The 17,203-nt window shown below is 35.5% G+C and overlaps 1 protein-coding gene across 1 annotated transcript in view; it reads left to right on the top strand.

Annotated features, from left to right (window-relative positions):
- Window positions 1-17,203, top strand: part of GPM6A (glycoprotein M6A) — a 126,013-nt gene that overhangs the window by 101,623 nt on the left and 7,187 nt on the right. Inside the window, exons 4-6 of the mRNA XM_009576516.1 lie at window positions 12,607-12,760; window positions 14,939-15,015; window positions 16,344-16,409. Coding sequence (XP_009574811.1) covers window positions 12,607-12,760; window positions 14,939-15,015; window positions 16,344-16,409 — 297 coding nt within the window. The remainder of the gene's footprint in view (window positions 1-12,606; window positions 12,761-14,938; window positions 15,016-16,343; window positions 16,410-17,203) is intronic.

Below are 17,203 nucleotides of genomic sequence, written 5' to 3'. Positions count from 1 at the left end.
CTCAGCTTGGTGTCGTCTGCAAACTTGCTGAGCATGCACTTTCTCAATCCCACTATGTCATTGATGAAGATATTAAACAGTACTGGTCCCAGTATGGACTCCTGTGGGACACCACTCATCACCAACCTCCATCTGGACATCATCTGGACTTTGAGCCATTGACCACTACCCTCTCGGTGTGTCCATCCAACCAATTCCTCATCCACAAAACAGTCCACCCATCAAATCCATACCTCTCCAGTTTAGAGAGAAGGATGTTGCGGGGGGAGGGGGGCGGCGTGTCAAAGGCCTTACAGAGGTCCAGATAGACGACATCTGTAGCCCTTCCCATGTCCACTGATGTAGTCACTCCATCACAGAAGGCCACTAGGTTGGTCAGGCAGGACTTGCCCTTGGTGAAGCCATGCTGGCTGTCTCGAATCACCTCTCTGTCCTCCATGTGCCTTAGCATAGCTTCCAGGAGGATTTGTTCCATGACCTTCCCAGGCACAGAGGTGAGAATGACTGGCTTTGCAGAATTAAAATGACAAAAATGGCTCCACATAAAAAATACCTTTGTAAAAATCCAATTGTGACTATGATTTTCCCATCAAATTTGCTGATGTCTTTCTAAATACCAGGTTAGCATGTTAAAGATTGAAAATGAAGATGAGGTCCTTCTGCTTTACCATTATCACCAATTACTTCTCATTAATATTTTGTATGAGCATATTTATTATGTCTATGACTAAACCTATCAGGAAAACAGAGGGAAAAAAAATCAACAAAAAATTTCAAGAAGGAAAAGCTCGTTTTAACTTTGTATGGACAAGCTATATTTCTCACTGGAAATCTGAAAAGTAGCATCTTTTTTTCTTTCTTATCAAAATATTCTTTGAAAAGCAGGCTTTTAAGAACACTGAAAGCCAGCATCTACAGAAACTTTTCATGTGCCCTTCCTGACCTCCCTCCTTCACTGTGACTAGCTCACTTTCTAGCTCTACATGGGCAAAAGGAATTTTTTTCACCTGAAGTAATGGAAAAAGAAGTAGCTCAAACTAACCTTCCCAGCGGTTGTATAGTTGATTAATCAGCCTATGTGAGAACTCAGAGACTTAGCATCCAAGTCATGCCGGTGCTGCTGAGGAGTGTACCCTCTCAGATCTGAGAGAGGGCCTGTGAAAGTGACAGTGAAGAGTCTCATTGGCAGCATTTTCAGAATTAATTCACTGTGAAAAGTAAAATAAACACAGTATAACAATGCCAGTCACATTCGAGGAGGGATGGCTGTGTTTTTAGTCTTCAGTTTTCAAAGCCTGAACATACTTTTAGAGAATTAACTAAACAGTTATATATAATTGTGCTGCAGCATGATTAGTGAAGAATGGGAGACAAGCCTGAAGCCAACTGTGACACTGTTTGTATATTTGCAATTTAATACCCTTCCTATTTATATTCAGCTAGTTTGATCATGGAAAGTCTCATTTACATGTTGTTTTAGAATATCTGCTTAGAGAGTCAATATAAAAATGAAGAAACACAAATGAGGCTTTTTTTCCTTGAAAAGTTTTACTCTTATGAAAATTTTATACTTTGAAATGGGAAAGCAGTACTTTTCATTTCATCAGAAAACATTGGATAAAGATTTAATCCTGGCAGTTGTATTTCTATTTCTTTGTAGCATGCATGTTAAGGCTCTAGAGAAAGATGTTTTATATTCTAAGTTGCACTGACTAATATATCTTCTGTATCTTTAGTATTTAGGAACCTTTTATTTTAATGAGTAAAAGGGATTTTTCTGCCTTTGAAAATTGTTTTGGATACCTGAATACCTATGTGCTATTTGACCCATGCTTCTTGAATGCTTAAACTAAAACTTGAACTTTCCAAAATATATCCAGGTTTTATTTTGTAAAAAAAAAACATGGAAGCTTCGCAAATGTTTTGAAAAACCATCTGTAAGGGGTGTGAACTTGTCTTTTCATCTTGCCCTTACCAGACCAGTCCATTCTAGAGGCAATGAAACTGCATCATATTGACATTTGATTTTTTGTGTAACAGGAGGAACAGAGTTCAGTGCAGGTTCAGCTGGCTTTCCCCCCCAGAAGAGATGCATCATTTCTGAATGCTAGAAATGAAGCTCACATTTCTGAAAATCAGGTACCACCTCTGGATATTCTGGTGGCAAATGCTGAGCTGACAGACAGAGAGGCCTTCCTTCTGATTGAGTACTGCTGTATCTGAGGAATGCAGAATGCTTCATACCACTGCTTCTTCATTTATGAGAAGTAAAGGACCTTCTCTCCAAGACAGCAGATGCACTTATGGGTCTAGAATCCCTTAATCCAATTTTAAATAAGGAAAGCATCTAACAAAACTCTTGTCCACATACATGTTAAATAGCAAATGCCGTAAGTAGTTTCAGACACTGACGTGGGAAATGGGGAAGGTGAGGTTCATATGGTGGCCTGACCTTTCAGACTGCATAATTAAAAACCAGAATCGTGAATTATTGCCACAAATGACCCAGAAGCTGATGGAGAAGTTAATTTCAGGGGGAATATATTGTGACACAGATGTATCCCACCTAACTAGGAATGTTGCTAAGGTTGCCAAGAGAAGGGCCTACGCTCCCTCGGTAGTTAAAGGAGGGAAGGTTAGAGAGACTTTCTCAGATGAGCTGAATTTTTCCTGCAAGTGATTGCCTATTTTCTGCAAAGAGAATAACCCTCAAGTCTTTTAAGTTAGGTCTTTTATATTAGGCACTTCAGTCAACTATCTAAATTTAGGATAGTAGGATGTATCCTGCTTGGCCCCTTTAATTGGAGTTTAGGTGAATAACATTTGCTATCTAAACACTGTTGGAGTTAGTAGATAAAATAAAACTTATTAACAATTTTATAGGTTTCTGGAAGTCATCTTATCTCTGGATACTACACCAGTGTTGGAATTTTTTGAGAGAACTGGGTTCCCTGTAGTCTTCTGTGCTTGTTCTTGAAATAGGAAGGACAAGCCCTAGCAATACTTCAGAATTCAGCTGAGTGGTTAAGAGAATCTCTCATCTTTATGCTATTACTCTCTCAACTACATTGTTAATATACATATGGTTTCTTAAGAAGAAAGAAGAATGCAAGTTATTACTTTTTTTTTTCTCTATTTGTTATACTTTTAGAAATCTTTTGCAGTGAGCTCAGAAATTATTTTGTTATATATTTCTAGATGCTGACTCTACTTTTGGTCTGTCTTATTTCTGTAATCTGGCCAGGTTGTTTTATTTTTCTTTATTTTATACTCCCAGATTTTCTCAGGGATATCACACTTACAAAATCATTCTTTCATCTGATCATTCCTCTTCTCACATAACTTAGTGTTTTATACGCAGCCCTTTTGTTGACTGCAGTGTTCATTGCTTCCTTTAATAGAGTGTGCCAGACATTGTAATAGGCCTTGCCAGCAGCTTCTCAGCTTCTCTTGGTCTTACTGCTCACTGACAGAATTTTTATTGTTGGTGATAAACTGGACAAAATGTTTTTGTTTCAGATTGTGCTGTAAGTGTGTCTTTCACATCAAGAATAGAATTTTTTCTTGGCATGTAAGCTCAGTCAATAACTAGTTTTTTTAATGAAACTGTTTTCTGAAAATGTGCTGTCATACATTTCCAAAGTGTGGTTGACTGTGGAAGCCATTACACATTCTGCATGAGCTTTACCTTTCTATTATGAACCATCATAAATTGTTCAAGGTGATAGCTTTATTTCCCCCAGGTTCAGATAATTCTTCTCAGTTCTAACTTGAATCCTTAATCAGATGATCAGTTTTTCCTGAACCTTGTTCTCACCTGGCTGCCTTACCCTTTTTCACTGCATCTAGGCATCTTACTATTTTTTTAGTTATTTAAACCTGTGAATGGCAGTAGCATTATCATAAATTCACAATTTTATGGTCAAAGATATGTCTTTTATCGACTCCCAATGGTTTCTAGCCTGCTTGATTTTCAGTTCTCCCTTCTTCAGTTACTGTCCCCAAAATCCATAGAAACCTTATACAGCTTTTTGTTTTTCATATCAGCTGCATCTTCCTGTTGATGTCTTATAAATTCATAGTTACCACTGTAAATGTTTTTTGGTATTGCTTGCCCAGGAAGAAGGAGGGAAACTTGTACATTTATCCCCTCATTGCTTGTACCTTTTATTCGTGCATGATGATTAGATTTCAAGTTAAGCTGGTTACACTTAGCAAACCAGAGTATTTTTATCAATACTTCTTTCAGCTGAAGAGCTTTAACATTTAAGGTCACATTTTTAGAATCCCCTGGCTGTTTAAAAGCCATGTTATTGACTTTCACTGCTTGGCAAAACAGCAAATGAGAAAGGAAAGTCCCTACCCCTTGATTCTGCCATAGGCTTCTCAAGCCCCGTTAAGAACAAATCAGGAAAGAACGCATGTTCTTATTTTTGACAGCCAAGCATTCACTTTGAGTAACACATCTGTTTAGAGAAGTTTTTGTAAGAGTATTATTTCTGCTTTCTAGTTTAAGCTTCACTGTCTTGTTCCCAAGTATAGACCATGCAAACTTCCTGAACAAAAATCGCAGTCTTGGCAATGCAAAGAATGTAAACAATCTGTGTAATGCAGTCTTTTCCCAGCTGGCTATTGTCTTTTTCTGTGTTTAGAAAACTTGTTATCACTGAAAACCATTAAAGTATGGATCAGTTTTTTTATAAATAGTTTATCAGCAATTTGGAAGGAAAATACCTGGAAAATTTACTACTAGGACCTGCCTACATTGGCAGGGAGTGGGTCATGATGGAACTGATTTTTTTTCATATTTTATGTCTTTGAATTGAATAGTTATGTGGCATGAACAGAGTCTGAAGAACCCATGAAACAGCAGTATTTAATGAAGATACCTACTCCATTTTTTAAAACTGCCATTTTAAAACCAGATTATTTATCTGTAATCACATTTAAATACAAAACAGATAGCTTAGCTATATTCCCAGAGAGTACATCAAAGTGTTAGAAACACCACTGAAAAGAAAAAGAAAAGGAGGAGGAAAACTTGGAGAATGTGAAAAAATAAGCATATTCCTTTTGAGAAAAAGTAATTCCTATCTGGAAGATTGTAAAATGAAATAGGAAATTCTGCTGCTGTTAAATAGCAGATAAGATCCAATGCTTTCTGTAGAACTTCAGAAGCCTGCTGGAGTACAAAAATGATAGTCTTGCCTGAAGGACATATAAAATAACTAATGCTAACAACTTTAAGCAGCACAATGCTACAAAACCATCAACATTCTAAAGAAGATTCAGAAATAAAAAAATTTAGTATAATTGGTTTATAAGGAAGTACCAAAAAGATAAATTATAAAATCTTCAGGGAAAACCCAGTCTTGCATCAATGCAAAGCCACCTTCTTCAAACTGAGTATTCTGACAGTTAGTGGATTTGTTCACAAAGCAAAGTTTCAAAAAAGGAATCAATTTGTTAGAGAATCTTCTTTTTGTATTTCTGATGCAGCTGTGGAAATCTCCTCCCCCACTGCTACCAGTACATCAATTCAGAGTAAATCAGAAAGTAAACCAGCTTTTTGTAGACGTCTAAATAATTACAAAGCAATGGACGTCATGTGTATAATATTTCAACCTTGAAATACACATCTAAAGGAAATTTTAGAAAAATGTATGTGCAGATGTAAAGCAGAAAGTAACAGTGAGAATTGCTTTTAATTTTGTCAAAATCAGTTTTTCATCAATCTAAAATGTCTGTAGAAGAAAAACATTTAAAAAAACCCCCAAAAAACAGTTCCATAAAATAGATGCTTCAAAATTTAAAAATTCAGGGATTTAATCATTTGCTGGTAATAGATTTTAACAATCTAAGGAATGTCACATTAGCTGGTATTTAGTATATGGATGAATTGCAATTAGGCAAACCTGAGAAGTCTGTCCTGCTACGAAGAAAAATTTGGACCATAATTGGCTTTTTTTTTTTTTTTCTTGAAGCGGTTGATTTGAATGCAAGCCAAGAAGGATCAACCACATGACAGTAATAGCATAGCATGAAATGTATCCATGTTTCAACAAGACTCTTGGAGCTGTGCCTAGGACTATAATATGTCAGAGAGATGTGTTTTGTCAAATGAATGTGTTTTGTAGAGGCAATAATAAATGTCCAACAAGTGATTGTTAGCAATGAAAGTGATATTTTAGACCAAGCAGAAAAGACTTTGTAAGTGTGTATTTTCTGTGATTTGTAGTGCATTTAGTGGTAATATCAGAACATCAGTCTCTTTCTTCCAGCAGCATTATATGTAAAATGAGATAGGTTGAAATACTTTTGCTTCATCTTTTACTTCTGTTCAGGAATGAGGCATGAACGTAGGAGATGCCAGTTAGCACAGAAATGAGAATGTTAGAGGAGGCCATTTGGTTGTGAGCTACTTAACAGTCCTTCTTAAACATATTTAGATTTCATACTGTGTGTAAGAAGAGGGTGTATGAATACCAAGAGAGGTTGGCTAGGGTGGCAAAGGATGATCTGTAACATATTAAGCATTGATATATCAATGAGTTTAGAGACATCTGTATAATTTTTTAAATTTCTCATTTGACCACTTAAGAAGACATTATGATTTATTTATATTTAAATAAATAAGAATAGTATTGCTGGTTCTAGACAACCTAACATTTTTAATTAAGCAGCAAAGGCTGTTTTAGCTTCTGCAATGTTAAAACCCTTTCCAGAAGAACTCAGCAAGTTTTCCACTTGCTCTCTCTAGCACTTACATATGGGGAACTACACATTTAAGACGCTGTTGCAAAAGACATGGGGAAGAGGTTGAAGTATTTATGTAGAGATTCTTCTTTAAAAGTGCAAAAATTGCAAAATTCTGTTGGATGAATTGTGAACCTCCCAAAAATAAAAAGAACTAAACAGCTGTAGTGTAAGAATACAGATTGTGAACAGAAACAAAATATCTAATATTTTAGATAAAATTTTATTGATCAAAGGATGTTACTGCGTCTGGACTGTAGATGTAAAGCGGTACGCAGAACCCTGCATTATAGAAAATTGAATGCAAATAAAGAATAGGCAGGAACATATGTAGTACTTCTAAGTCTGACTTCTTGTAAACTGCAGAAAGAACTGTGTACTCTATCAGTACAACTTCATCAAGACAAAGTTCAGGATTTGAGAAAATGTGTGGCGACTGCAATGAATAATTTAAAAAGAGCATGTGAATGTGTTTATGCAGAATATGCACAGGGTAAGGAGAGAGTAACATTAACTCAGAGGAATTTCTCCTAGGAAAAATGGACAAGACCTGAAAGCAGAAGGCCTGAAAGCCAAAGGTCATTTATGAATTTAAAGCTGGGCAAAGTGCTAAAGCTAAATAAGTTTTTATTAGTATTGAAATAAAATCTATAGACAATTGAACATGAACGTGATGTTAGAGAGACAGGTTAATTCAGGAAGAAATTGAAAAGATCTTCCTGTTCATGCTTCTGAGTTGCCATCAAATGACACAGAGGGCCTTGTTCTGACGTGCAATTGGAAAACTGCACCCAGAACCAGGACTACACAATGCACTGCAGAGGTCAGGTGCCTCTCAGTTTTCCAGGTAGAGACAGCCAGGCTAACTCTGGGCTCATGGTCAGGTGATGTTCCCTGCGCTGGCAGAGCATAATAGGCTTTTGGCAGGATGGAAGTACATGATCTCTGTAGATGCAGTTTTGATCTCTGGCAAAAACTGTCAAAGAGAATTTCTGAGTCTGTGAAGAGGTTTGGAAGGAACCTTTTAGATCATCAAGCTGAAAGTAAACAATGAAGTTTTGCATGTGTGTCATAGTATAATAAATCTAAATGAGATATAAACACAGCAAGGTGTAGTTTTCTTACAATTCTCTGGGTTGAGAGCTCATGTCAGGGAGTTCATATAAAATAAGTATATGGCTAAATTGAGAGGAAGTGTACATGTAAGTACTGAGTGGTTTGGAACAAAGATAAAATTACATGGCAACATGAGGTATTTGGAGAGAAGTTTTATTCAGGCACTTCTGAATTTATTGCTATGTTTCTATATAATTTTTTTGTAGTAAGCCGCAGTGTCCTCATACAATAAACCAACTGGAATTTACTTTGTTTCCATTTCAATACATCTCTCTGTAGTAACAGTACCTTTTAGATATGATTTCACTGTCTCTGTCCCTCTGTCTCACTGAAGCAATCATACAATGTTTCTTCAGGGGTATTAAAATATTTATAACAAAACTAAAACAAGAACAGTGTTTGAAATTCAATGAATGTGCTTTTCGTGGGACCAGTATCCATAAATTTTAAAAAGAAAGCAGTAACTGTAATCTTGATCTTATTAAAATAGCTAGGATTTGGGTAATGTTTTCAGTGTAAACAGGATTTCAACCAGCTATGACCACCACGAAAGCTGTCGTGCTGTATACATACCATTTCAGAACATGCTCTGAAATCTGTACTTCCTGATGTTGTTCTGTGCAACAGATTTTATAAAAAATCTTTCCAGAAGCATTGATGATTTGCTTATTTTGATAATTTATGATTCAGGAAAGCCATTATTGGCAACGAAAAGCTTATAATATCTAGCAAGAAGGTTTTACCAGCCATGGCTGTTGGTACAAGAAATTAACCGCTACAAAGGTTAAAGATTTGTTGTGTTCAAATAATTATCTACTTTAGCTATTCTTTCCCAATGTGAACTGAGAATTGATTAGTGAACTTTTATCTTCATGTTTTGGTAGATGAATTTCACTATCACTTCCAGTTTGTTTTGGGTTTATGTGTTTGGCTTCTTACAGTGAAAATTGAACTGATCAGAGAAAGTAATTTTCACTACCAACGCAATACATAGCATACTAAAGAACAAACTGTGGTACCTCTTTAAGATGCTGTGCTGCTATTTCATAAATCTTTGGCTTGTCACGTAGCAGAATGCTACTTCAAAGCAGAAAGGTCCCTTTGAATCTCAGGAGATTGAATTCTGAATTTAATTCCTGGAGTGAACAGGCTCCTTAAGCATTTCTTGTAAGGTCTCTAGAGCAAAGAGGGAAGATTGTAATAACAGAGAAAATTACCTAAAAAAATACTTTAGTCCTTCACCTGTGGTTTTAAAAAAAAACTAATTCACAATTTCATTCCATTATAACATGAATTTATAAGCTAACACCTCCTATTGCTCGAAACTATAACTTGTGCAAGGTTAACCTTTTGCTTTTTACTGCCCCTACCACAGAAAGTGTATTACTGCCCAGATCACATTTTTGTGGTTTGCTTCACTGATACCAGTGATAGCAGCTTCCAGGGATAACTCATAGCTACCAAGTGATTTAATGTGAAGTTTTGCATTTTAGTTATTCTTACACGAAACAAAAGAAATGTCACTATTTTTCCCCCTGTCTTCTTGGTGTTATGACATGGATTTGGGCAAATCATTGGCCACTGGCTCTTCAGTTGAAAGTGACTGAAAGAGGAAATATAAAGTTATTCTTTTCTAAAATATGTTTTTAAAATGAAATCAGCATTTGATTCACTTTTTCTGAGATGCTCAACCAAACAGATTCATGTTTTTAAAAAAGAATCCCTTCCATAAACAAACAGGCAGTTCCCTCTAAAAAGGCAGCTCTTGTGACTCCCAGCATCCATCATCTGACAGATTTCTCCTGCTCTTATTCCACCCAAAGCAGATTTTTTGAGAGGCTAATAAGCTCTGTTTTTTTCCCTTTTTGCTATACCAATGCTTTGTATTATCTCGATACAGATTTTTAAGCAAGCTTCTTAAGCAAGCAAGGCTACAGAGCGTTTCATCCCTACTACAGAGCAGAAAATAAAAAGATATTAAATAGGAATTTTAATGCTCATAGTAAGGCTGATCTTTTTCCTCCATTTGGTGGTAATCACAGAATAGAAAGATTCCCGAATCTTTGTGAAGCCCAGTCTTAAAAACAGTTACTACAGTTCAGTAATATAATATCAAAGATTTAGTTCTCCATTAAATTAACATGCATGTACTATACTGAGAGATGTACTAAATTTATTAAATATTATTTACTTCAGAAATTCGAGAAGGAGGCTTAAAAATAAGTCCTCAGACATACGTGTTATTGGCAAACTCATAGATATAATCTAGGAGGCTGGTTTTAACTTTAAAATACTTCTAGAATATAGTAAACTCAGAATTTAAAGTCTGTTCTGAGAACACACAGAGAGCCTTCTTTCTTATTTCTTGCTCCTGCTTTAGAAAAATTGAGTACAACTCTTTAACTTGATAATAAATTAAGATCAGACATAGCATTTTAGTTGGGAATTCATAGCCCTGAAGTGAATCTACATTTCCAAGTAATTTTCCAAGTAATTATTTGCAAATGAGTGCCTGGGGTTGAACCAGATGTTGTCTCTTTAGCTTTAACACTGTAATATGGAGAGAGAAAAAAAGAAAACAATAAAGAAGCAAAAATGAAAAATAAATAGGAGTGTGTACAGAACAGTATTTACTTGTATTCACTGTTTTCTCTGCAATAGATGGGATAGAATTTCCATTATATAAAGCAACTGACACACAGAAAAGTCTACTGTAACATTCAAGGGTGTATATTTATTATAGACTTTGCTATCACTTTCTCTATTTTATCAGTTGGTTTTCTAGTAAGTGTGTTTTTGGGAAAAGTTGGAAAGGAAGACAGCCATTATCTGCATGCATACATTTTTCACAATTCTTTAAATCTAATAAATTAGAGACACATCAGTTTCCCTTTTAAACTAGTTTGATGTTAAGGGAAAAGTTAAAATGGTTCATAACTTACAAACTGGCTGGTAAAGCTGAAGTGTTGAGTACTAAATAAAGACAATGATAGAAAGCAGATACCCAAAGTATTAAACAGAATACTTCTATTCTTTGTTCCACTTTATCTTTTACTTTCCTGCATCCTTCTGATAATTATTTTTAGTGCTATAATTTCTCCAGCTTTTCAAACTACTGCTGAAAGGCTCACTTACCTAGGGACAATCAGGAAAATTAATCTGAATTGAATTTTAAACTGGATTAATTAAACTACATTAAATCCCTATGTAAATACACTTCCTCAGAATTAAAATGGCTTTTATTTAATATTCTATGGAAGTGAGTTAAAGTAAATCAAATTAAGGTCTCTCTAATATTGCTTGAGAATGTCCATCCCATACCTTCAAAGTAATAAAATTACCTCACCTAAAATTCAAACCTTTTTTTTTTGTTGTTGTTGTTCCTGATTAGGTCCACACGGACAAGCCACCCCTCTAACAATTTTTACTACCATTTACAACTCTTTTGAGTCTGACCTTATTTGATTTCTGTAAATAAAATCTGTATTTATATTAGGCTTTTTCCTTTATCACCTGATGTGAGAGATCTTACATTAACAAAGAACTAGAAAATGTCTTCCATTTTCCCTTTATTTACTCTTTAAGGTTTAATTTTAAGCAGATTGTGGACCAGCTTATTCAGTTTTGAGAAATAGCTCATATTCTCAGAGTCAATGTTTTTCTGTGGTAAGCAATTACAAAAATGTTAGTGTGCTGAAATTTTTTTGTTTCAGTAATGTGTTTAGATTCATCAGCATTTCTGAAGCCATCAAATCTTGGGGCTATTTGGATTCAACATTTAAAGGCTATCTTCCACATTTAACCATGTAGCATCTTCATATCCTTTCCACAGCATAAAATGAAAAGGTAATTTGTTATTGATGAATGTGTCTGCTAGTTGTCTTAGGTTAGCAGCAAAGTAGTAATGTAGCATGCGTACCTATTTACAGAAGCTGGGTGTGCCAACATAACTACTGGCCCTGAAGGCAAGTAGAGTTCAATGCCTCCTACAAGCAGGTTGCTACTCTTGAGGCTCATGGCTAAAAAAAGAAAATGTGTAGCCTTTGGAGAACACATGTTGCAAAGCACGTAATTTAATGCATTTCTTATTAACAGAGGTAAGCACCCTAGTTTGTTCTGAATGATGAATTCCCTTGTGTGTAGACTCTAAATATGCCTACATACAGCAACAAAATGACAAATATATTGTCTAATTTGTTCAATGCAAAATGGATTTGCCAGTGAGATTCTGTGGCAGCCATGGATAATGACTCGTTTTTATTAAGACCCAGGTTTTAAAAGCAAAAGAAAGCAAAGCCTATAGTATTTCATTCTAATTCTTTGCATCATGATTGATAGTGGAAAAAACAACCATGTGGCCTCTTGTCTTAACTATGGAGTAGTGGCGACAGGAGAGAGGGAGACACATGGTTCACAAAGCATACAGCTGTCTGTACTTCAGACGTGGTGCTTTGCATCAATCATAGGCCCAAGAGTGACAGGAATGTGGAGTAAGCTTGCACTTCTGGAAGCATAACTGCATGTTCTTCAGAAACATCATGTTAGTGCTCCATCACTCACTTTGACCAGATCATGAATTGATTATCAGACCAAAACTGTAATTTAAATAAGGACAGAAACAGACAAAAACAGTCACAAATGTGTTTGTTACTTGTCTGTGGTTCCTTTTTTGCAATGGAGTATCAGTTAAGTTCTGACTTACCACTGGTTTTGTTTTTCCTTCTTTTACTGCAGTTTATTATGCTGACATACATCTTTATGTTGGCCTGGCTTGGCGTTACAGCTTTCACTTCTCTGCCTGTTTACATGTACTTCAATCTGTGGACCATTTGCCGAAATGCCACCATAGTGGATGGAGCTAATCTCTGCTTGGATCTTCGCCAGTATGGTATGTGAATGAAGAGCACTAAATATAAAGCAAGATTTCACAAAAGAAAGCATCATATTGCTTCCATGTATCTGAAATGAACTGTTTCGGTGTTTCTGAAACAATTGTTAAGCATGTTTTTCTATCCTTTTACCCTCTAGTCAAGGCAGTATATTAGAGATGCACTGCATATCCAGGCCTGACAAAATTGAATCAACATTGTCTATCTTCCCAGAGTACTGAAAATTTGGCTTGGGGCTTCTGTTTAGTCTCTTCTTTTGGAATTGATGGAACTTGTCTAAAATGCTTAATTAGTCATTTATCTGGAGAATGACTCTTTAATCTTGTGGTAGGACACTGATTTGGAGATGGGAGATCCTAGGTTATCATCTGTCTCTGCAGAGCCTAGAGGTGAATCAGGACAGGACAAGATTCATTGCTTGCAAAAATTTTGATGAAAAGCGACAATACAAATAGTAACATTCTAAGAGGCTGGTGGAGAGAGAGAGAGGGGCTAAAGCCTGAACTGTGGAGGTTAGAATAAAGTGGGGATGTACACATACATGTGTTTTGGGGGGATGGGATATTTGGACGAAAGGGAGTTTGGAATCTTAAGAAGTCTGAGAATTCTTAGGTGGTGATGATAATTAAATTCCTTTCTGCCACAAGACTGATTTGAATCTAGATGTTCTGGCCTTGATGGTTTCTCAGCCCACAGAGCTTTGGATAATCATACTCTCATCAGGCAATTTTCTGAGTCTTTCTTTTGTTGCCTTGGCCTAATATAAAATCACAGTATATTTTTAATTGCTATTTTCAGGTATTAAAAAATGCTGTATTGCTTGGGAATCAAACAGTTTGGTTCATATTAAACATTTCACTTAACCTGAAACAAAATATTTCACATTATTGCTTTCATGAGGGGGAAAAAAAAATTCTTTTTTAATTTACTGATTTCCCCACCCCCCCCAGCATGACAAGTGAGTTGAAAAAGCAATTATCTGTACAGATCTCATCAAGAGTATTCATTCTTCTTTCTTTGACCTTATATTTTGCTAAAATTCATACCTATTTTTTATTATTAATTCTATTTAAAATGTGCATAGAACACTAACATATAAAATGTGTATTCTGTGAAAGTATTTGTTTCCTGTAAATTCAGTGTAAAAACTGCTGATTACTAATAGGAAAGAACAGTACCATTTTTCATGATAACCAAGTTATAGCAGTTTTCTTCAAGCTAGTCTTTGATTTAGTATCCGGACATTAGCTAAAGGAAACAATATAGCAGATTCTAGTTATTCTTGCTAATAGAGAAACTATTATTACAATAAAGTATACATTTGGGTAATACTTTTTTATAACTTGTGAAAGAAGCTTTGTACCAGATCAACATGTCTGAAAACACCATATAGCACTTTTCTCCACATGAGGGTAGAGAATGTTTGTGAACAATGTGGTAAGTGTATATACTGGTTGCAAATAATTTTCTGGTGTTTTGATTATTGTGCTGATCAAAATCTGGAATGAAGATATTTTCAAAAATTGCTAAAAAATTATTACCTGCATGTTTCCTACTAGGGCTTTTACTAAACAGAGGATGTGTTAGTTTTGAGATGGCTGAAATGATCATAGAATCATAGCATGGTTTGGGTTGGAAGGGACCTTAAAAATCATCTAGTTCCAACCCACCTGCCATGGGCAGGGACACCTTCCACTAGACCAGGTTGCTCAAAGCCTCATCCAACCTGGCCTTGAACACTTCCAGGGATGGAGCATCCACAATTTCTCTGGGCAACCTGTTCCAGTGTCTCACCACTCTCACAATAAAGAATTTCTCCCTTATATCTAATATAAATCTACCCTCTTTCAGTTTAAAACTGTTACCCCTCATCGCTACACTCCCTGATAAGGAGTCCCTCTCCATCTTTCCTGTAGGTCCCCTTTAAGTACTGGAAGGCCGCTATAAGGTCTTCTCAGAGCCTTCTCTTCTTTAAGCGAAACAACCCCAACTCTCTCAGCCCGTCCTCATACGGGAGGTGCTCCAGCCCCCAATCATCAACAAAAAACTGATTTTGTTGTTAAAAAAAGTTCTGCAAAGCAGCCAAGAATTTGTATTTCTTAGCTTTTCTAGCTCATATGAAGTAAGCTGCTATGTACTAGGAATACTAAATACTGTGAATATTTATTCTACTCCAGGTATTGTAACTATTGGGGAGGAAAAGAAGGTTTGCACCACATCAGAAAGTTTCATCAAGATGTGTGACTCTAATGAGGTGAATAAATGTGATAATATTTTTGGCAAATTGATAATATATTTTATAGTAGGAAGTAACTGATGTATGTTTTCTTCTTACTCTTAATGTTCTAATTCTAGCTATGGTGATGAAATAAAATCTCAGTGGAAAATACAGTCAGCAAGTACTTTTCCTAGTCTTTTACCATGTACCAAATTTAGTCAGTGCAATTTCTCCAGCCGTTTGTTTTGTAAATACACTTGTTTGGTTTTTTTTTTTAAGAATTCCACTGTCGTGTATATTTTTACTGAGATATTTTTGAAAGCTAATGCACCTGCTGCACAATGAATAGATCTATATAATAACTCACTGTTTGAAGATCTTATGATTACTGTCATGACAGGAGAGTAAAGATTTCAAATGGGTTTGACCAAATCTTGCAGTGTGTTAGGATAATAACTCCTAGTACATTTTTCTCTGTAGATTTTCCCTTAGGCAAAGGCCACCTATTTCAGTGCAGCTGAGGTTCTTGGTTTTGTTTTTAAATGATCAGGAATGAAGACAAACAAAATTACATCTATCTAAAACAAAAAGAGAGGCTAAAATCTTGATCCCTCTGATGGCAGAGGGTGCTTTGCTAAATGTTTCACTGGGTCTTACTATGTTTGAATAAATCTTCTTAGAGTGAAGGTACAAAATCTGTCTTTATACCAAAACCATCTAAGAAAATGCAACCCTTGCTGTGCAGTCAACACTCAGTGGCTGCTGTGTAAAGCAGATCACTGAAACTAAAAACAAATGTGGTCATTTGGTTTGGGGTAGGGTGAGGAAGGTGGTTAATTTGGATTATTTAAGTAACTTGGTTTATATTATATCACCATGAACAAATTTTATTGGCAAATGTGGGAGGGAAGTAAATCAATACGTGAGGGTGGAAAGCTACAGCTACTGATGGGAAACGGGGTTTTCTTAGGCTGTCTCTGCCACTAGAGAAACCACTACAAACATTTGTAGATCTAGTAAGATAGTATTGTAACTGAAAAAAAAGAAAAAGAAAAAAAGAAAAAAGAAAAAAGTGCTGGACTGTTTATTTTTTAATAATTGTTTTAAAAAATATTTTATAATTTAAATACAATATTTTAAAATAGAATTATGCTTTATTCCTGATATGAATATTGTAACAAAACAGGCACAAGCACAATGTCATGTAGTGATGTCAATCTTTTGGAAAAAGTATTAGTAATCATTACTTTTGTAGAAAGGTGGCAGCAGGAAGGTAGTTATTTGCTCTATGTTATTCAGACTTTTTGTTCAGTTTCTGTTTAGTGTACCACCATGAAAGTCCCTTTCTTTGTCCCCCTTTGCAGCTAAACATGACATTCCACTTGTTCATTGTGGCACTTGCTGGAGCTGGAGCAGCAGTCATTGCTATGGTAAGCTACCCTGTACTTCCTTCGTCATGTGAATTGCTAATACATTCTGGTTGTTACTTAGTAACAGTTATTCAATTTCCATACTATGACTCAATGCTATTTCTAAAATATAATTCTGTAATTCAATATTCTCTCATCTTTTTTTTTTTAAATATATTGATGGATTCCCTCTGAAGTAGAATATCATGATTACTTTTTTGAATAAAAAAAACACCTTCGAGTACATGCTAAGAATTTTTACTATTCTCTTACCGTGTTGAGACAAGTGTCTGAACTCATGTGTCTGTCTCATGACCATAGTAATATACTTTTATGATCTATGCCTTTCTGGGTATTCACAGGCTTGCCATGCTGCTATTTTAGGAGCAGACTCTTGTCAGTTCTGTGCATATATGTGAATGAGTCAGTTTTTCTGTCAGGACTAATTTTTGCTTTTTTTTATAATGAAGATTACTTTGAATTTGATGACATTTTGCCAATGAGAATTTTCCACTGAGAAAAAAGTGTATGAGCTAGTGTCCTGCTCTTCTGCCTTTGGCTGCTGTGTCTGCTTAAAGATAAAGATATTTTTAGAATGGGGATTCTGTACCAGTGTGGGTTGGTATGATACATACTGGAATGGGAAACAAAAAATTACTTATTTCATACTGATGCATTCCATAAGAAAAGTGTTAGTAACGCTGATTACTATTACTACTGGTACTAGTAATTTTTCATTGAATCCTAGGGCCATAATTTTTTTGTTCTCCTTAGAATTACATTTATAAAAAAGGACAAACAGAGAATATTCAATG

Source organism: Fulmarus glacialis, unplaced genomic scaffold, assembly GCF_000690835.1.
Source record: "Fulmarus glacialis isolate BGI_N327 unplaced genomic scaffold, ASM69083v1 scaffold804, whole genome shotgun sequence".
Lineage (NCBI taxonomy): Eukaryota > Metazoa > Chordata > Aves > Procellariiformes > Procellariidae > Fulmarus > Fulmarus glacialis.
Note: the sequence above shows the minus strand (reverse complement) of the source record. Positions and strands in the feature narration are given on the sequence as shown.